This window comes from Crotalus tigris, unplaced genomic scaffold (genome assembly GCF_016545835.1).
Source record: "Crotalus tigris isolate CLP2741 ecotype Arizona unplaced genomic scaffold, ASM1654583v1 scf7180000017543.2237141, whole genome shotgun sequence".
Lineage (NCBI taxonomy): Eukaryota > Metazoa > Chordata > Lepidosauria > Squamata > Viperidae > Crotalus > Crotalus tigris.
Window position 1 is genome coordinate 1,774,808 of NW_024096463.1, and position 16,683 is coordinate 1,791,490.

At 45.0% G+C, this 16,683-nt stretch overlaps 1 protein-coding gene across 2 annotated transcripts in view; it reads right to left on the reverse strand.

The window, feature by feature from the left end:
• Window positions 1–287: 287 nt before the first annotated feature.
• The window catches only part of CERS1 (ceramide synthase 1), a 52,914-nt gene continuing 36,518 nt past the window's right edge, over window positions 288–16,683 (reverse strand). For both annotated transcript variants that reach the window (XM_039322119.1, XM_039322193.1), the window contains exons 3-7: window positions 16,098–16,278; window positions 15,036–15,197; window positions 11,989–12,136; window positions 8,359–8,492; window positions 288–1,596 (exon numbers count right to left, since the gene is read on the reverse strand). In XM_039322119.1, the coding sequence (XP_039178053.1) occupies window positions 1,554–1,596; window positions 8,359–8,492; window positions 11,989–12,136; window positions 15,036–15,197; window positions 16,098–16,278 (668 nt within the window). In that variant the 3' untranslated portion in view covers window positions 288–1,553. The remainder of the gene's footprint in view (window positions 1,597–8,358; window positions 8,493–11,988; window positions 12,137–15,035; window positions 15,198–16,097; window positions 16,279–16,683) is intronic.

Sequence of the window (16,683 nt, forward strand, 5' to 3'; positions counted from 1 at the left end):
AGCACACTCCAAACAATATTTCTCAACCTTGACAACTTTTAAGATGTGTGGACATCAACTCCCAGAATTCCACAGCCAACATGGCTGGTTGTGGAATTATGGGAGTTGAAGTCCACACATCTTAAAGTTGCTAAGTTTGAGAAACACTGCTCTAAACCTTCTGGATATAGTAGCTCATTATAAAAAAGTAGATTCTATCTAAGACTGGGATGTCCAGGGAGAAAAGTGGCAAAAATTACAAGTGTCCACAATCATGTAATTAAAACCTGTTATATTATGGTTTGGATAAAAAAAAAAAAGGGGGGGGTGGTAGAACTTCAATCACATGATTATAGCCACCCTGAGTTTGTGACATATGTCTTCATCACCAGCAAACATTTTTCCCCGTTTCTCCATCTTGGCAAGTTTAAAATGTGTGGACTTCAACTTCTAGAATTCCTCAGCCAGCATGATAAAAAATACAACCCAACCCAACAGTTTAAATGGCACCAAGGAAAAATCACCAGGAGTAAGGTACCAGCTCTGCCTGCTTGCAGTTTCCTGTTCTCTCACATTCCAAGTTATGTCTCAATTTTGAGAGATAGACTGCCTCCGACAGGGAGGAACCACTCTGCCTGAAATGAACGATAGTGATAGAGGGAATTCTGGGAATTGGGGGTTGTCCAATGGAAGGACGGGCAAAACTGAAAATAGACTGGTGCATCACCCATCATGTAACTATAAATATTTCTGTATTAAAAAAAACAACCCTCTTTTCAAACACAATTCAGAAAACACCACCATCTCGTGAATCCAAGCCTTATTTTATATACAACCTATCCAATACACAGGTTAGACAAAACACCATCACTTGCATTTTCCTCTCCCAACTGGAACCAAGGGCAGGGCAAAAAAACAAACATGGTTTAGAAAAGTGCCGCAGGGCATTGTGGGATACTCCTTTTCAACCCCTATTTGCAAGGCTGAAAATTCATCGATTCGCACATGTGCTTTTCCTTCGTCTACCGTTGCTTTTGCCAGTTGGACATTCTGAAGAGATTTCCCCCCCCCCCTTATTTCCTCCTAACCAATCAGGAATCCTAAACCCATGGGGGGGGGAGAACAGTTCTGCATCCTTGGGGGCACCACAGAGAAGGCCCTGCTGGGCAGAAGCCACAGAAAACTATGACAGTTCCTCATCCCCTCCACCTTGGTGGGAACTTTTCATACTACTAGGCGCCACTGAGGCACCAGAAGGGGGAAGCAGCTACTCTTGTGTGTGAATGCCCTGCTCCAACCTGACCGGGCCAAATGATGCATTGTGGGCCTCCTTCTACTTCCAACTCCATCACTGTTAATGGAAATTCAGCTTGAACTCCAACTCCAGGGGGCTTCAAAAAGAAAATGTGTAAATCGCTCCCCAATTAGCGCTTAGCTGTCAACTCTGGGCGGGAAAGGGTGGCAAGCTCTGTGCTTCTTCGGTTCACCCCTGAGCAGGCTGGAGTTTGAATGAAGGGGTCCTGGCGGGTTTCTCCAGAGTTCGGCTCTGCCCAAGTGTGGTCCCGCGAGTGCCTCTACAACCGCTTGTCTTTCACAACGCCATTCATCAGATGGTTTCTGCAGAGGAGAAACAAAGGACAACTAGTGGGAAAAAAACCCAGCTTTTACTATTCTGTTGGGCTTTGGGCGTGGCTATGCTAATAATAATAATAATAATAATGATGATGATGATAAAGTTGGAAGAGACCTTGGAGGTTATCTAGTCCAACCCCCTGCTCAGGCAAATGGTTGTCCAGTCTCTTCTTTAAAACGTCCAGTGTTGGAGCATTCGCAGCTTCTGGTGGCAAGTTGTTCCACTGGTTAATTGTTCTCACTGTCAGGAAGTTTCTCCTTAGTTCTAGGTTGCTTCTCTCCTTGATTAGTTTCCATCCATTGTTTCTTGTCCTACCTTCAGGCGCTTTGGAGAATAGCTTGACTCCCTCTTCTTTGTGGCAGCCCCTGAGATATTGGAATACTGCTATCATGTCCCCCCTTGTTCTTCTCTTCATTAAACTAGACATACCCAGTTCCAGCAACCGTTCCTTATATGTTTTAGCCTCCTGTCCCATGATCATCTTTGTTGCTCTTCTCTGTATTCTTTCTAGAGTCTCAATATCTTTTTTACATCGTGGTGACCAAAACTGGATGCAGTATTCCAAGTGTGGCCTTACCAAGGCATTGTAAAGTGGTATTAACACTTCACATGATCTTGATTCTATCCCTCTGTTCATGCAGCCCAGCACTGTGTTGGCTTTTTTGGCAGCTGCAGCACACGGCTGGCTCATATTTAAGCGATTATCCACTAGGACTCCAAGATCCCTCTCACAGTTACTACTATTGAGTAAGGTACTATTACTGAGCAAGATCAGTGGGCGTGGCCCCACACTCACCTAATCCAAGTAGTCCTTGACTTACGACCATAGTTGGAACCAGAAATTCAGTCACTAAGCAATGCGGTTGTTGAGTCATGCCTGATTTAAGAGCTTTTTTTGCCATGGTCCCTTAAGACAATTTGGCCTCTCCCACTGAGCTTCTTGTTGGAAGCCCCTTGGGAAAGTGGTATATAGCAATAGCACTTAGACTTATATACTGCTTCACAGTGTTTTGCAGCCCTCTCTAAGCAGTTTACAGAGTCAGCCTATTGTTCCCCAGCAATCTGAGTCTTCATTTTACCGATTTCGGAAGGATGGAAGGCTGAATCGACCTTGAGCCCGTGATCACATGACTCTGGGATGCTGCACATGTCCTAAGTACATGCCCGTTGCCAAGTGCCTGAATTTTGATTGTAGGACCACTGGAACTCTGTGATGGTCATAAGTGCAAGGACTGGTCATAAGTCACTTTTTTCAGTGCCATCTTAATTTCAAACAGTTGTTATATGAATGGTCATAAGTCAAGGACTACCTGTTAATGATGGCAGCTGGGACTGGGAATGCTATCGCTAAGTGAGGCAGAGATAAAACACAACCTCATACAACTGTGCTGCTTAGCAATGGCAGCTCCAACACTTCACGTTGATGTCCTTAAGCAAATTCCATGCCGTCATTAAGTGCAACATCCTGTGGTTGCCATTAGAAGCTTCCTACCAGCTTCCCCACTGATTTTGCTTATTGGAAGCTGGCAGTTAAAAGTCCCAAATGGCAAACATGTGTTTGTACCAAACATAGTAAGTACCACTCATTCAGTACCACTGTTAAGTTTGAACAGTCACTGAACAATTAATTAATTAATTAATTAATTAATAATCCTGAGTAAGGACTCAATAGGTAGACAAAATGTCAAATCCAGTCTGAACATCTGGCTGACTGTGCGATGATCCATAATAATAATAATAATAATAATAATAATAATAATAATAATAATAATAGTTGGAAGGGAGCTTGGAAGTCATCTAGTCCAACCCCCTGCTCAGGCAGGAAACCCTAAACCATTTCAGACAAATGGCTGTCCAGTCTCTCCTTAAAAACTTCCAGTGTTGGAGCATTCACCACTTCTGGAGGCAGGTTGTTCCACTGGTTAATTGTTCTAACTGTCAGGAAGTTTCTCCTTAGTTCTAGGTTGCTTCTCTCTTTGGTTAGTTTCCACCTGTTGCTTCTTGTCCTGCCTTCAGGCGCTTTGGAGAATACTCCCTCTTCTTTGGGGCAGCCCCTGAGATATTGGAACGCTGCTATCCTGTCCCCCCTCGTCCTTCTCTTCATTAAATTAGACATACCCGATTCCAGCAACCGTTCCTTATATGTTTTAGCCTCCAGTCCCCTAATCGTCTTTATTGTTGTGATTGTTAAGCAAGAATTATCTGTAGGGACTTTATTCCCCAAAAGTGCTTCAGGCCCAGCACAGAAACTAAACAGGCTTTATTAAATCTGAGATTTATGACTAAATTAAATAAATACTTGGCAAATATTTAAAAATGCCCCCCTTCTACCACCTCAGCCTTAATATTTAGAAAGGCTTTTATTTAATCAAAGCCTTGCAATAAGATGGTTTTAAAGAAATACATTTCAAACTGTAATGAAATCTTGAACTCATGGATTGCTGATGCCACACAGCACATTGTTTTCAATTTCCTTGCAGATGGCACTTAATGAATAATTATGAACAATGGACACCCCTTCCCCACTCACCTGTACAAGAAATCCTCAACTTACAACCATTCATTTAGTGACCGCTGAAAATTAGAACAGCACTGAAAAGTGACTTTTGACTGTTTTTCATACTCACAACTGTTGCAGCATCCCCATGGTCATGTAATCAAAATTCAAATGCTTGGCAACTGACTCATCTTTATGACGGTTGCAGTGTCCCGGGGTCATGTGATCCCCTTTTGCAACCTTCTGACAAGCAAAGTCAATGGGGAAGCTGGAACAACCATTTTTCTAACTTAACAACTGCAGTAATTCACTTAACAATTGTGCAAGAAAGGTTGTAAAACGGGGGAAATGAACAACGCTCTTGCTTAGCAATTTTGCATTCATTTGTGGCTTTGAGTCGAGGGCTACCTATATATCACAGCTGTACACGTGTATCCATAAATATAAGTATATAATTGAGTATTTTTTAAATGAAGATACGTATTCATTTCTTACAATTGGTCGGAATGGGTGGATGAAGTGCAGCCAATTTATAATATGTTTAATAGTGGAAGGTTTATTAATCTAGGAACCGGTGCTATTAGGAAAAGCAACTGATTTGTTGTTGATACACTGCAACATCCATCAAATGGATACCAACATAGAACTAAGCACCAACCTAGAGAGGACCAATCAAAGAGCCGAGGTGGCGCAGCAGTTAGGGTGCAGTACTGCAGGCCACTTTAGCTGACTGTGTTCAGCAGGTCAGCGGTTCAAATCTCACCGGCTCAAGGTTGACTCAGCCTTCCATCCTTCCAGGGTAGGTAAAATGAGGACCCAGATTGTTGGGGGCAATGTAAATAAATATATATATGGTTGTTCGGGTTTTCTCCCGCGTAAAATTGGAAGTGTCTTGGCGACGTTTCGACGAAGTCCCATTCGTCATCTTCAGGCTGGTGTTTTCAGCTTCGTGCTTCGAGCAGCAATGTGTGGTCTTAGCTGTTTCTTCCTTTTAACTGCCAGTGGGGGTATGAACTGATTGGGTGGGAGCTTGGCTGTGTTCTGATTGGGTGGAGGTGTGTTCTGATTGGTTAGGGGCGTGGCTGTGCTCTGATTGGCTGGGGGGTTGGCTGTGCTCTGATTGGCTGGGGGGTTGGCTGTGCTCTGATTGGCTGGGGGAGTGTTCTGTTTGGTTGTGCTCAGGTTAGTCTGAGTTGCAGAGGGGTTTAAGATTTTGGGCTGCCTTGCTATTTTTTGGCTTCGCGTTTGTGGTCGTGCCTCATTTTCATGGAGGGTGTCAGTTTGCTTCATGTATGGATTGGAGGGCTTTAAAGTGGCTAATGATGCAGCTCTGGTCTGGCTTCTGGTTTGTGGTCGTGCCTCATCATCGGTGTGGCTTTGGGTTTGCTTTTTGCGTGGATGTGTGGTGGTGACATCCTGTGTGGTTTTTGTGAGTGTGGGTCTGGTATCATTTTTTGTGTTAGGGAGTCGTTTGTCAATAAGGGCGGGTTTCCAAATGGCTGGTAGGCGGGAGGTATCATCTCGCTTGTTCATGCTGTGTGGGCGTTTTTCTATCTCGATGGCTTCTCTGATTATTCTGTTATTAAAATGTTCACTTTTGGCAATGGTTCTGGTATTTTTAAAGTCAATTTCATGTCCTGTGGCTTTAAGGTGTTGGACCAGGGAAGATGTTGGTTCCTCTTTTTTGACTGAGTTCTTATGTTCTTCAATGCGTGCACTTATTCTTCTGTTGGTTTGTCCGATGTATGTGGTGGGACAAGTGGTGCATGGGATTTCGTATACTCCTCAGAAAACATATATATATATATATATATATATATATATATATATATATATATATATATATATATATATATATATAGCAAGAAGCTAAAAACACCAGCCTGAAGATGACGAATGTGACTTCGTCGAAACGTTGCCAAGACACTTCCAATTTTACGCGGGAGAAAACCCGAACAACCAAAGACCTATATATATATACACACACACACACACACACACACACACACACACACACACACACACACACTGCTTACTGGTGTACACTGCTTAGAGAGTGCTTGCACTTAAAGCGGTATATAAGTCTCATAAATAAATAAATAAATCAAGAACTAAGGGGAAGTTTCCTGGCAGAGAGAACAATTAACCAAGTGCAACAGCTTGCCTTCAGAAGTTGTGGTGCTCCATCACTGGAGGCTTTTAAGGAGAGAATGGGCAGCCGTCTGTCTGAAATGGAATAGGGGTTGAACTAGAAGACCTCCAGGGTCCCTTCCCTGTTATTGTTATTCTGGTCCCATGATATGGGGCCCCTTGGATGCAGAACCTCTGGCAGGCAGCAGATGGAGAGATAAGGAAGGGCACTAGTAACTTGAATGGAACAGAAGGGGCCGTTCATAATTCATAAATAAGTGTCTGAGGTCCATGCCTGAAATGCATAAGGCCACAATCCAAGGCATGTGCGGTATATTTGGATCAATCCTGAGATAGCTGTCGATGTACGTCATTCTGGCATTCAGGAAAAGTGTAAGAGGGCTGAATCCTTGGCCCCGAGTTACAGGATTTCCACCATTTGGCATTTCTCCTACATGTGCTTAATCCTCTCTGTTGCCAAATTCTCCATTCCATTCTGCGAGTCTGTCTTTTGCTAGGTCACTCACAGAGATTTCTGGTCGTATTATTTTAGGCTTTCCTGCTTAACCTAAAAGACCGAATGACTGGTTTCTTCCAGCTGCTTTTATTTACTGCAGAGTGGAATTGAATCACCGGTTTTTAATTTTGAGGTTGTGCACAGTACTATTAAATTTTACTGTTTTTTTTTTTATAATTACTTTCTGAATAAGAGATGCGGGCAACATTTTCTTCCCTCTTAACCTGCTCCATTATTTACAGCAGCTCTGTCAGTAAAAAAAACTTTGCAGGCTGTTTCCTATTAAGTGCCTGCCTGAGAAAGAGAAAGACGAAGGGGACTTGAACTGATTCTATTCTTGGTCCTCCCTCCAGGAGTTAAATGCGTGAAATAAGGTTGTAAGTCCATTGCTCTTAAGTCAGTGTTTATCAGCCTCAGCAACTTCAAAGCTATGTGGACTTCAACTCCCAGAATTCCCCAATCAGCATTAAAGTTACAGAGGTTGAAAAACACTAGTCCCAAAAAAAAAAAAAAAAAAAGATATTGGAGGATAACTGGATCCAGGCAGAGCTAGATTCCATAATTCGCAACGGAAGGGATGCTTTTTATGGACTTTTATCTGTCTATAGCAGTGGTGATGAACCTATGGCATGCGTGCCAGAGGTGGCAGAGCTCTCTCTGTGGGCACGCATGCCATGCCCCGGAGATGGCAACTGTCCCTCTTCAAACAGCCGCCCGCTAACTTGGCGAGGTTCCACATGACCGGATGCATCCCAGCACGGCTGGTTTCCTTTCCCCATCCCATCCCTCTTGGCATCGCATGCTCTCCTTTTCCCGGGCACAACCCACTACATTGCTTCCTCAACTGTCGGCTGGCTGTCCAGCTCAGAGGTGGCTTCTTTGAACTGCTGGCGGTGGGCTGTGGAGCCCCAGAATGCGCCGGCTGAGGAGCTGGAAGGCTGTGGCTGCTGATGGACACTGTTGGCCCCCATGCGCTCACTGGCCTCTGTGTGCGGGGGTCAATGGTGTCAGGCAGGAGCCACCCTGGCCCCGGCCTCGCCTTGCCCTGCAGCAATAGCTCCCCTGCCCTCCCTCGCCTTGCCTCACCTCACTCCGCAGGAGAAGCCTCCTGCCCATCGCCCCACCTGCCAGAGACCCCCTGGATCTCCCCCAACCCTGCCCGGCCCCCACAGGCGTCCCTCCCCACAAGCACCATTGAGGTGACCATGCCCACCTTGGCCACACCCACCCAGTGTGCCATGACCATCTGGCACCCGGCGATAAATAAGTGAGTTTTGGGTTGCAGTTTCAGCACTCGGTCTCTAAAAGGTTCGCCATCACTGGGCTATAGATTCACTATTCCTCTCTATTTCTTCTTTCTGTGCAGAAAGAACCGTATTTGCAATCTATTTTGGAGAACTTTTAGTTGTATTGGACCTGGGGTGTTGCTAGGGGAATTATATGGAGGAACTGGAAAAGTACTGGCATTCCTGATACTAAGGACAGGATTCAAGTTGTAACTTAGCTGTTTTTGTATGTCACTCAGAAGCAACTGACTGGCTGTTATTAGGAGGAGGAAACTGAAGGAAAGAACAGAAACCCATCGCTTCTAAACATCCTTACCCTTCCTTCCAAGAGTTGTGGAGATGAAGCTCCTTGCCTGTCTTCTTAGAGGCAGCATCAGCGTCATATTCCCGTACATCCTTCACCTCCTGCACTTGTCCCAGCAAAATCTTGGCCACAAAAACAACAATGTACTGCCGAGAGGAGAAGGGGAGAACCAATCAGCTTGCTGGATCACAGATTTTCCCATCAGGCTTTTTGGCCTCTTACCTGCTTCATCAGCCTGCCGGATCAACTTAGTGTCATGGTTCCAACAGATGAAACTCTTCAAAGAACTTTGAGGCATTGTTTACCTTAAAAAAATCTTTATTCAAGGAGCATAGCATCAGCACGCACATGGCCGAAGCCAAAATCTGAATTCCCCTCCCCTGAGCACATAGTATCAAAGCACAATTCCCTCCTCTAATTAATAGTCATAAATCACATTCTCCAATTAGTTTGAAATTCTGTTTTTCCCTCCAGTTCTTCAATGCGCCATTTCTTATTATCTCTTATTTCAAAAAACCTTGGTTCTCAGTATCCTTACTGTATAAGGATACAGTATTGTTATGTCTTAACTAAACTCCCATGCACATTCCTCCTGCTCCCCCCCTCTAGTATCACCTAATTCTAGCTCTAAGAGTAAAACATAAAGTAAAGGAAAGTGGCTACATCTCCATATGTTGTCAAAGCAAGAACACCCGATGTTAGCAGCATTGACACTTAGCATATGGGTATATCCACTCCCAGATTCAGATCTACATTCAGTGGTATGGAGAGATTTAAGATTCTCTCTTAGCCTAGCTAATTTCCTGATGCGAGAATAATGTGTGATGTGGACATTTAGAATCAGTTTGCTGCCAGAGAAAACTGGATCAAAGGCCAGACACATCTCAGGTTTCTTTCTCTGGGAACAATAGTTCCATGCAAAACCATGTGAATTTAAAACAACTGATCGATGCAGTAAAAACAGTACCGTAAATGCCGGCGTACAAGGCGACCCGGCGTATAAGACGACCCCCGTCTTTATAGTCGGGCCGTATTCCTAGAACGTCGTCTTATACGCCGGAAACTACCAGTATTTCCGGCGTATAAGACGACTCGGCGTATAAGACGACCCCCGTCTTTGGTGCCGATTTCAGCGCTCGCGGAAGTCGCCTTATACGCCGGCATTTACGGTATATACTACAGGTAGTCCTCAACTTATAACTATTCTTTTAGTGACTAGTCAAAGGTACAACGGCACTGAAAAAAAGTGACTTAGGACCATTTTTTTCACACTAATGACCACTATAACATCCTCATGAACAAAATTTGGATGCTTGATATTTATGATGGTTGCAGTATCCTGGGATTATGTGATCTTCTTTTGAGACCTCTGACAAGCAAAGTCAAAGGGGGAGCCAGATGCACTTAACAACCAGGTTATTAACTTAACAAGTTGTTAAGTGGTTCACTTAACAACTGTGGCGAGGAAGGTCGTAAAATGGGGCAAAACTCACTTAACAACTGTCTCACCTAGCAACAGAAATGGGCTCAATTGTGGTTGCAGGTCAAGGACTACCTGTAAAAGGCCCATGAAGAGCACAATTATATTTAATAGGACTATACTACGCACACAAATGCACACACACAGGCTCTTTCTCAGGACCTTGGAAGCACTCCTTCTCTCTGGCAGTGCCCCTCCCACTGGAAAAAGTTTCCCGCCAAAATCTGACGGCCCTCACTGTGCCATTTAGAACAGCCAAAAAGCCATAAGTTCTTCACCCAGGCTGTAGAGGAGGGGAGGAAATTTATCTATTTCTTGTTAATTTTATTGCAATTTCTTGATTCACTTCTATAAGCCACCCTGAATCATTGAGAGTTGGGTAGCATACAAGTTAATAAATATTTTTTATTATTACTGGAGTTCAGCAGAGGTGTAGGGGTAAATGAACATAGACTTTATAGCAGATATTCTCAATAGTGGCCCCAAAATGCTGGAACAACTGGCTCCTAATGATGCACCTCATTCCTTTGCTAATAACCTTCCACACAACAGATAAAGTGATTATGTTTGGTTGAATTGGTGCATGTTTAGCAGTGACACTTTGTCTGGAAGTCTACTTCGCTGACCTGGATTTATCAATGCAGATGGCTTTGCGATCTGTTTCCGAGTGTTATTGGATTTTATTGCATTTTCTGCTTGTAAATCACTCAGAAACTTTAGAAAGGGGAAGATGTATAAAGCCATGCATATCCCCTCCTTTATTTGAGGGATCAAATTAGTATATATATAGCACTCCCTATTATTTTTTCCTACAACAATCCCTCTGAAGTCGGCTGGGCTGAGGCCCCAATTCTCTCAGGAGCTTCCCTGGCTGAAGGGAGATCAAACCAGAGTCTTCCCAATCTTAATTGGCACCTTCATCACTACAAGTAGCCCTCAACTTACAACTACAATTGAGCCATGGTTGTTAAGCAAATCACTATAGTTCTTAAGTGAATCATTCCAGCACTGACTTTGCTTGTCAGAAGCTCTCTAGGAAACATATAAGAAACGTTGCAGGAATTGGGCATGTCTAGTTTAATGAAGAGAAGGATGAGTGGGGACAGGATAGCAGAGTTCCAGTATCTCAGGGGCTGCCACAAAGAAGAGGGAGTCAAGCTCTTCTCCAAAGCGCCTGAAGGCAGGACAAGAAGCAATGGATGGAAACTAATCAAGGAGAGAAGCAACCTAGAACAGTGGTGGCGAACCTATGGCACGCGCGCCAGAGGTGGCACTTGGAGCCCTCTCTGTGGGCACGCGCGCCACTGCCCCAGCCCCGCCTTCCCCCATGGCCCCCTCCTCACCAGCAGCCCCCCTGGAGGAGAGTCGCTCCCAGGCATGGCCCGCACGGAGCAGCACAGGCAAGTACATAGCCGGGCAACAGGGACAAGACTCCACCCTCGCACCCCATAGCGTGCAGATAATGCTGAGGGGTGTGGGCGGAGGGTGTGGCTGCCATGGCGCTGTAGGGCTGCCTGGGCGATCTGCTGCAGTGGGCTAAGGACGCGGTGAGTGGCCCTGCGGGTGGGTGGGGCAGGGGGCAGGCAGGGGCGGGGGACCGTTTTTGGGCACTTGGTCTCTAAAAGGTTCACCATCACTGACCTAGAACTAAGGAGAAACTTCCTGACAGTGAGAAAAATTAACCAGTGGAACAATCTGCCTCCAGAAACGGGGAATGCTCCAATACTGGAAGTTTTTAAAAAGAGACTGGACAGCCATTTGTCTGAAATGGTATAGGGTTTCCTGCCTGAGAAGGGGTTGGACTAGATGACCTCCAAGGTCCCTTCCAACATCATCACCATCATATTATTATTATTATTATCATCATCATCATCATCATCATCACCACCACCACCACCACCACTACTACTACTACACCCAGCATCCTGGAATGCTGCAACCATCGTAAATACATGCCAGTTGCCAAGCAGCCAAAGTTTGATCGCATAACTGGGGATGCCGCAACAGTCATACGTATGAGAACTGGTCGTAAGTCACAATTTTAGTGCGGTTGTATGGCCATTAAATGAATGGTAATAAGTCAGGGACTACCCGTGCTTCACATTGCTTGGAGCAGAGCTGGTAAATGCTGGACCAGCCACTGACAGGAGCCCTTTACTTACCAGGAACCAATAGACATTCATCAGCGTGAGGATAAACAGCAGCCCATTGAAGAAGAAGTAAAATGGGATATTGGGGACAGACTGGAGGCTGGTGTGGCAGGTCACATAAAGCACCTTCAAGGGGAACCAGTACAAACGGAACCAGAACCTGGAAAAAGGACAGCAAAGTAGCAGAAGCAAATTTAGACCAGGACGGGGACATCTCTGCACACATGCCTGGGATGGTCAGTTGCTAATTAAGACAAGCAATCTTGCAGATCAAAGCCTGCCAAGGAGTCCAGGTTTTATTCAGTTAAAAGGCAAGAGGTGGATCAAACCTACATTGCATATGGTGGTTTGCCAAATTTAAGAAGAAAGCTGTAACATTCAGGCAGATTTAAACCAGAAGTGTACAAACCTGAGCAACTTGAAGACTTGAAGTCCCAGAAATTCCTAGCCAGTCATGCTGGCTAGGGGAATTCTGGGGGTTGAATTTCCACAAGTCTTCAAGTTGCCAAGGTTGGACACCCCTGGTTTAAACAATAAGATGTTTTAATTTTGGATGTCAGTCCTAGAAGAGATCAACCCCGACTGCTCTTTAGAAGGCCAGATCCTGAAGTTGAAACTCAAATACTTTGGCCACCTAATGAGAAGGAAGGACTCACTGGAGAAGGGCCTAATGCTGGGAAAGATGGAGGGCAAGAGAAGAAGGGGACGACAGAGAATGAGATGGTTGGATGGAGTCACTGAAGCAGTAGGCATGAGCTTAAATGGACTCCAGAAGATGGTAGAGGACAGGAAGACCTGGAGAAACGTTGTCCATGGGGTCGCGATGGGTCGGACACGACTTCGCAATTAACAACAACAACAATTTTGGAACAGGGCCTAGGTTTTTCTCTGGTTACTATTTATTGAGAGGGGTCGTAGCTTGATCCAAGCGGCCAACAAACTGAACTTGTGGAGTCAAGATTTCTTTACCTGATCTACCTCGAAGGGCTGACATCAATGATAAAAGCCTATTTTCCTTTATCTCCTTGCTATAAAGGTAAAGGTAACAATTTCCCTTGTTCAGTCATGTCCAACCCTAAGGGGCGGTGCTCATCTGTTTCTTAGCCAAGAGAGCCAGCATTGTCTGAAAATGCTTCTGTAGTTATGTGGCCAGCATGACTATATACTGAAGCGCACTGAATACTGTTAGCTTTTCACCAAAGTGGTACCTATTTATCTACTTGCGTTTGCATGCTTTCCAACTGTTAGTTGGGCAGGAGCTGGGACCAGAATGGGTGCTCACCCTGTTGAATGGTGCGCGGATCTTGAACCTGGGCTGTTGACTTTCCAGCCCATAAGCCCACTGTCTTAACCGTAAAGCCATCACACCCCCACCTCACTGTATACCCCAGTAAATTAGGGTGAGACCATTCTGAGCTTCTTTCTCATGCGTTCTGTTTTGTTGTTGTTAGTTACGAAGTCGTGTCTGACCCATCGCGACCCCATGAACAACGTTCCTCCAGGCCTTCCTGTCCTCTACCATCTTCTGGAGTCCATCTAAGCCAGTGGTTCTCAACCTGTGGGTCGGGACCCCATTTGGGGTCGAACGACCATTTCACGGGGGTCGCCAAACAACACAGTCTGCCATTTTTTCCCCCTTTTCCTTAGCTGTGCTACTCCCTTTTATTCTATTGGCTCTTGAAAGCCAATAGAATAGACTCTCTTGAATAGAGTCTAATTCTATTGGCTTTCAAAAGCCAATAGGAATTGTCCAGGCTGTCTCTGTCCTGCTGAGCCCGCCAAAAGTCCCATTCTGCAAACGGTGCTGCACCAGTTGAGTAGTCCTCGACTTTCGACCGGTTGAATAGTCCTCGACTTACGGTTGGGGGGTCGCGGCATTAAAAAGGTTGAGAACCACTGATCTAAGCTCATGCCTCCTGCTTCAGTGACTTCATCCAGCCACCTCATTCTCTGTCGTCCCCTTCTTCTGTTGCCCTCAATCTTTCCCAGCATTAGGCTCTTCTCCAGTGAGTCCTTTCTTCTCATTAGGTGGCCAAAGTACTTGAGTTTCAACTTCAGGATCTGGCCTTCTCAAGAGCAGTCAGGGTTGATCTCTTCTAGGACTGACCGGTTTGATCGCCTTGCAGTCCAGGGGACTCTCAGGAGTCTTCTCCAGCACCATAGTTCAAAGGCCTCAATTCTTTGACGCTCAGCCTTTGTTATGGTCTAACTTTCACAGCCGTACATTGCAACTGGGAAAACTATGGCCTTGACTATACGTATTTTTGTTGGCAGGGTGATGTCTCTGCTTTTTAGTATGCTGTCTAGATTTGCCATAGCTTTCCTCCCCAGGAGCAAGCGTCTTTTAATTTCTTGGCTGCAACCCCCATCTGTGGTGATCTCTGTTTACTTGGCTTAATTAACGTTCTTGTTTTAACAGCCATTTTTGCATCATCACTTCTGTGGCTTTCTGCTATATTCTTCTTCCCAAACATTCACAGGCGGATTTGGCCATTGAGGGAATTAAGACTGGTGACAGTTGCAGCTACCAGAAAGAGCAGTCTATCTTAAAAGGGGCAGAAGATGGAGCCACGATGCTCCACAGAAGAGTCAATAGCCAACTACAGGTAGTCCTTGACTTACAACTGTTCATTTAGTGACCGTTCAAAGTTACAATAGCACTGAAAAAAGTGACTTATGACCATTCTTCACGCTTACAACCATTGCAACATTCCCCTGGTAATAGGCTCAAAATTTGGACGCTTGGCAACCGGCTCATATTTATGACGGTTGCCGTGTCCCAGAGTCATGTTATCACCTGCTGCGACCTTCTGACAAGCAGAAGTCAATGGGGAAGCCAGATTCACTTAACAACCGGAGTGATTCACGAGAAAGGAGGTAAAATGGGACAAAACTCACTTAATGACTCTCTTGCCTAGCAACAGAAAATTGGAGTTCAATTGTGGTCGTAAATCATGGACTACCTGCAATAATTCCTCATATTCCACTCCATTTCCAGGCTGGGTCCCTGTAGATCTGAGGACCAGCCCTAAAATGAGGGCTGACAGAACCAGACTCACCAACTAAGGCTGAAGGAGACACAGCCAGCATTAGAAATGGTGTCATTTAAACGGTGGTAAACGCCACCCCGGTACTTGAAGTAAACATTGAGTTTGGTAAACTCCAGCTGGATGTCACTAAAGTCATGAAGGAAGAGTACAAGAATCCCAATGTTGTGGTATCTGTGAGCAAGAGAAAAGTGTCAGTATTATCCACGCAAAGGATCCAAGCATTTCAGTTCAGCAGGCCCTGGATGCGAGAGGCCCGTCGTTTTTTTTTTTTTTTCCTTCCTCCAACGATCCAGAGAAAAGTCATGTCAGCGCATCTTATTTGACAGGTTTTAAATAGAACAATACAAGTGTTGCAGTGTTGGTCATGCTAGAACTGGCATTGGCAAATGGGAGTTTTGCATTAGAATACAGGTAGTCCTCGACTTGCAACGGATTGGGTTGATTTTTAGTTTCCTGCAAAAAACGCCCGTTGAGTACAGTGAGTTTGCTTAAGGACCATGGTGTTTGCGTAACGACCACACAACATAAGGTCACGAAATTGAAAACACTGTGGGGTAACCTGCTTAATGACAACCATGCCTTATGACTGTAATTCTGGACTCAGTTAAGGTTATAAGTTGAGGACTATTTATAGTCTGTCCTGATTACAAAATGAGGGAACGCCCTATGTCCCTGGTGCAGTCACACGCGGGCAATTCATTGTTTAGCTCTCCTCTGAGCTACAAATTTTTTTGAATAAAGGGGGGACTGGAATAACTCCCCTATACACATAGTCCTCGACTTACAACCATTTGTTTACTGATCATTCAAAGTTACAATAGTACTGGGGGAAAAACTGGACCTATGACCATTTTTTTCACATTTATGATGGTTGCAGCTTCCCCATGATCACATGATCAAAATCCAGACATTTAGCAACTGGCTCATGTTTTGGAAAATTTGGGGCTTAATTGTGGTTGTTTAGTCGAGGACCACCTGTACTGTGACCATCCTGTGACATCACCGAAGCTCAGCCAATGAAGATAGTCAGCTGGCAGCAGAGCAGCCATTGGATGCGCCCGGACAAATTACCTGAAGATATAGGAGAACACGATGAGGGTCAGGGTGACCACGTGGTGGATGAGCATGACGACTGAATCCTTGCGCCAGGCATCCATGTAAAGGGTGGCATATATAGAATGGGCATAAAAACTGCCTTGTATCAGGTAGGTGAGTGCAATATCCAAGGGCACCTCCATTCCCCTTTCCCAATCTGGAACACCAGGCAGAAAAAGAAGAAAAGGTGAGCTCCACACAACTGCAGCATCTAAAAGACTCAGAATTACACAAAAGACCAAGGAACTGAGCTGGCCTGATGGGAGTGAGCAGGCCCTACATTAGACAGCAAAGTCTCCTGTCAGGCAATTGCTTTGATCAGGACCAAACAAATAGTTTGCAAATGTAGGTACAGATAGTCCTCGACTGACGACCGATTTGCTCAGTGGCCATTCGAAGTTAGGACGGACCTACAGTACCTTGGGGCTACTTACGACCTGGATTTGAAGTTCTAATTGTTGTCCCCCACTGAAGTCAGATGACCACACTTTGGTTTTGTTAAAAACCAGCATTTGCTTTTGATTTTCGGCAAAACCGTTGCCAATAGCGAACAAGGTGGGTT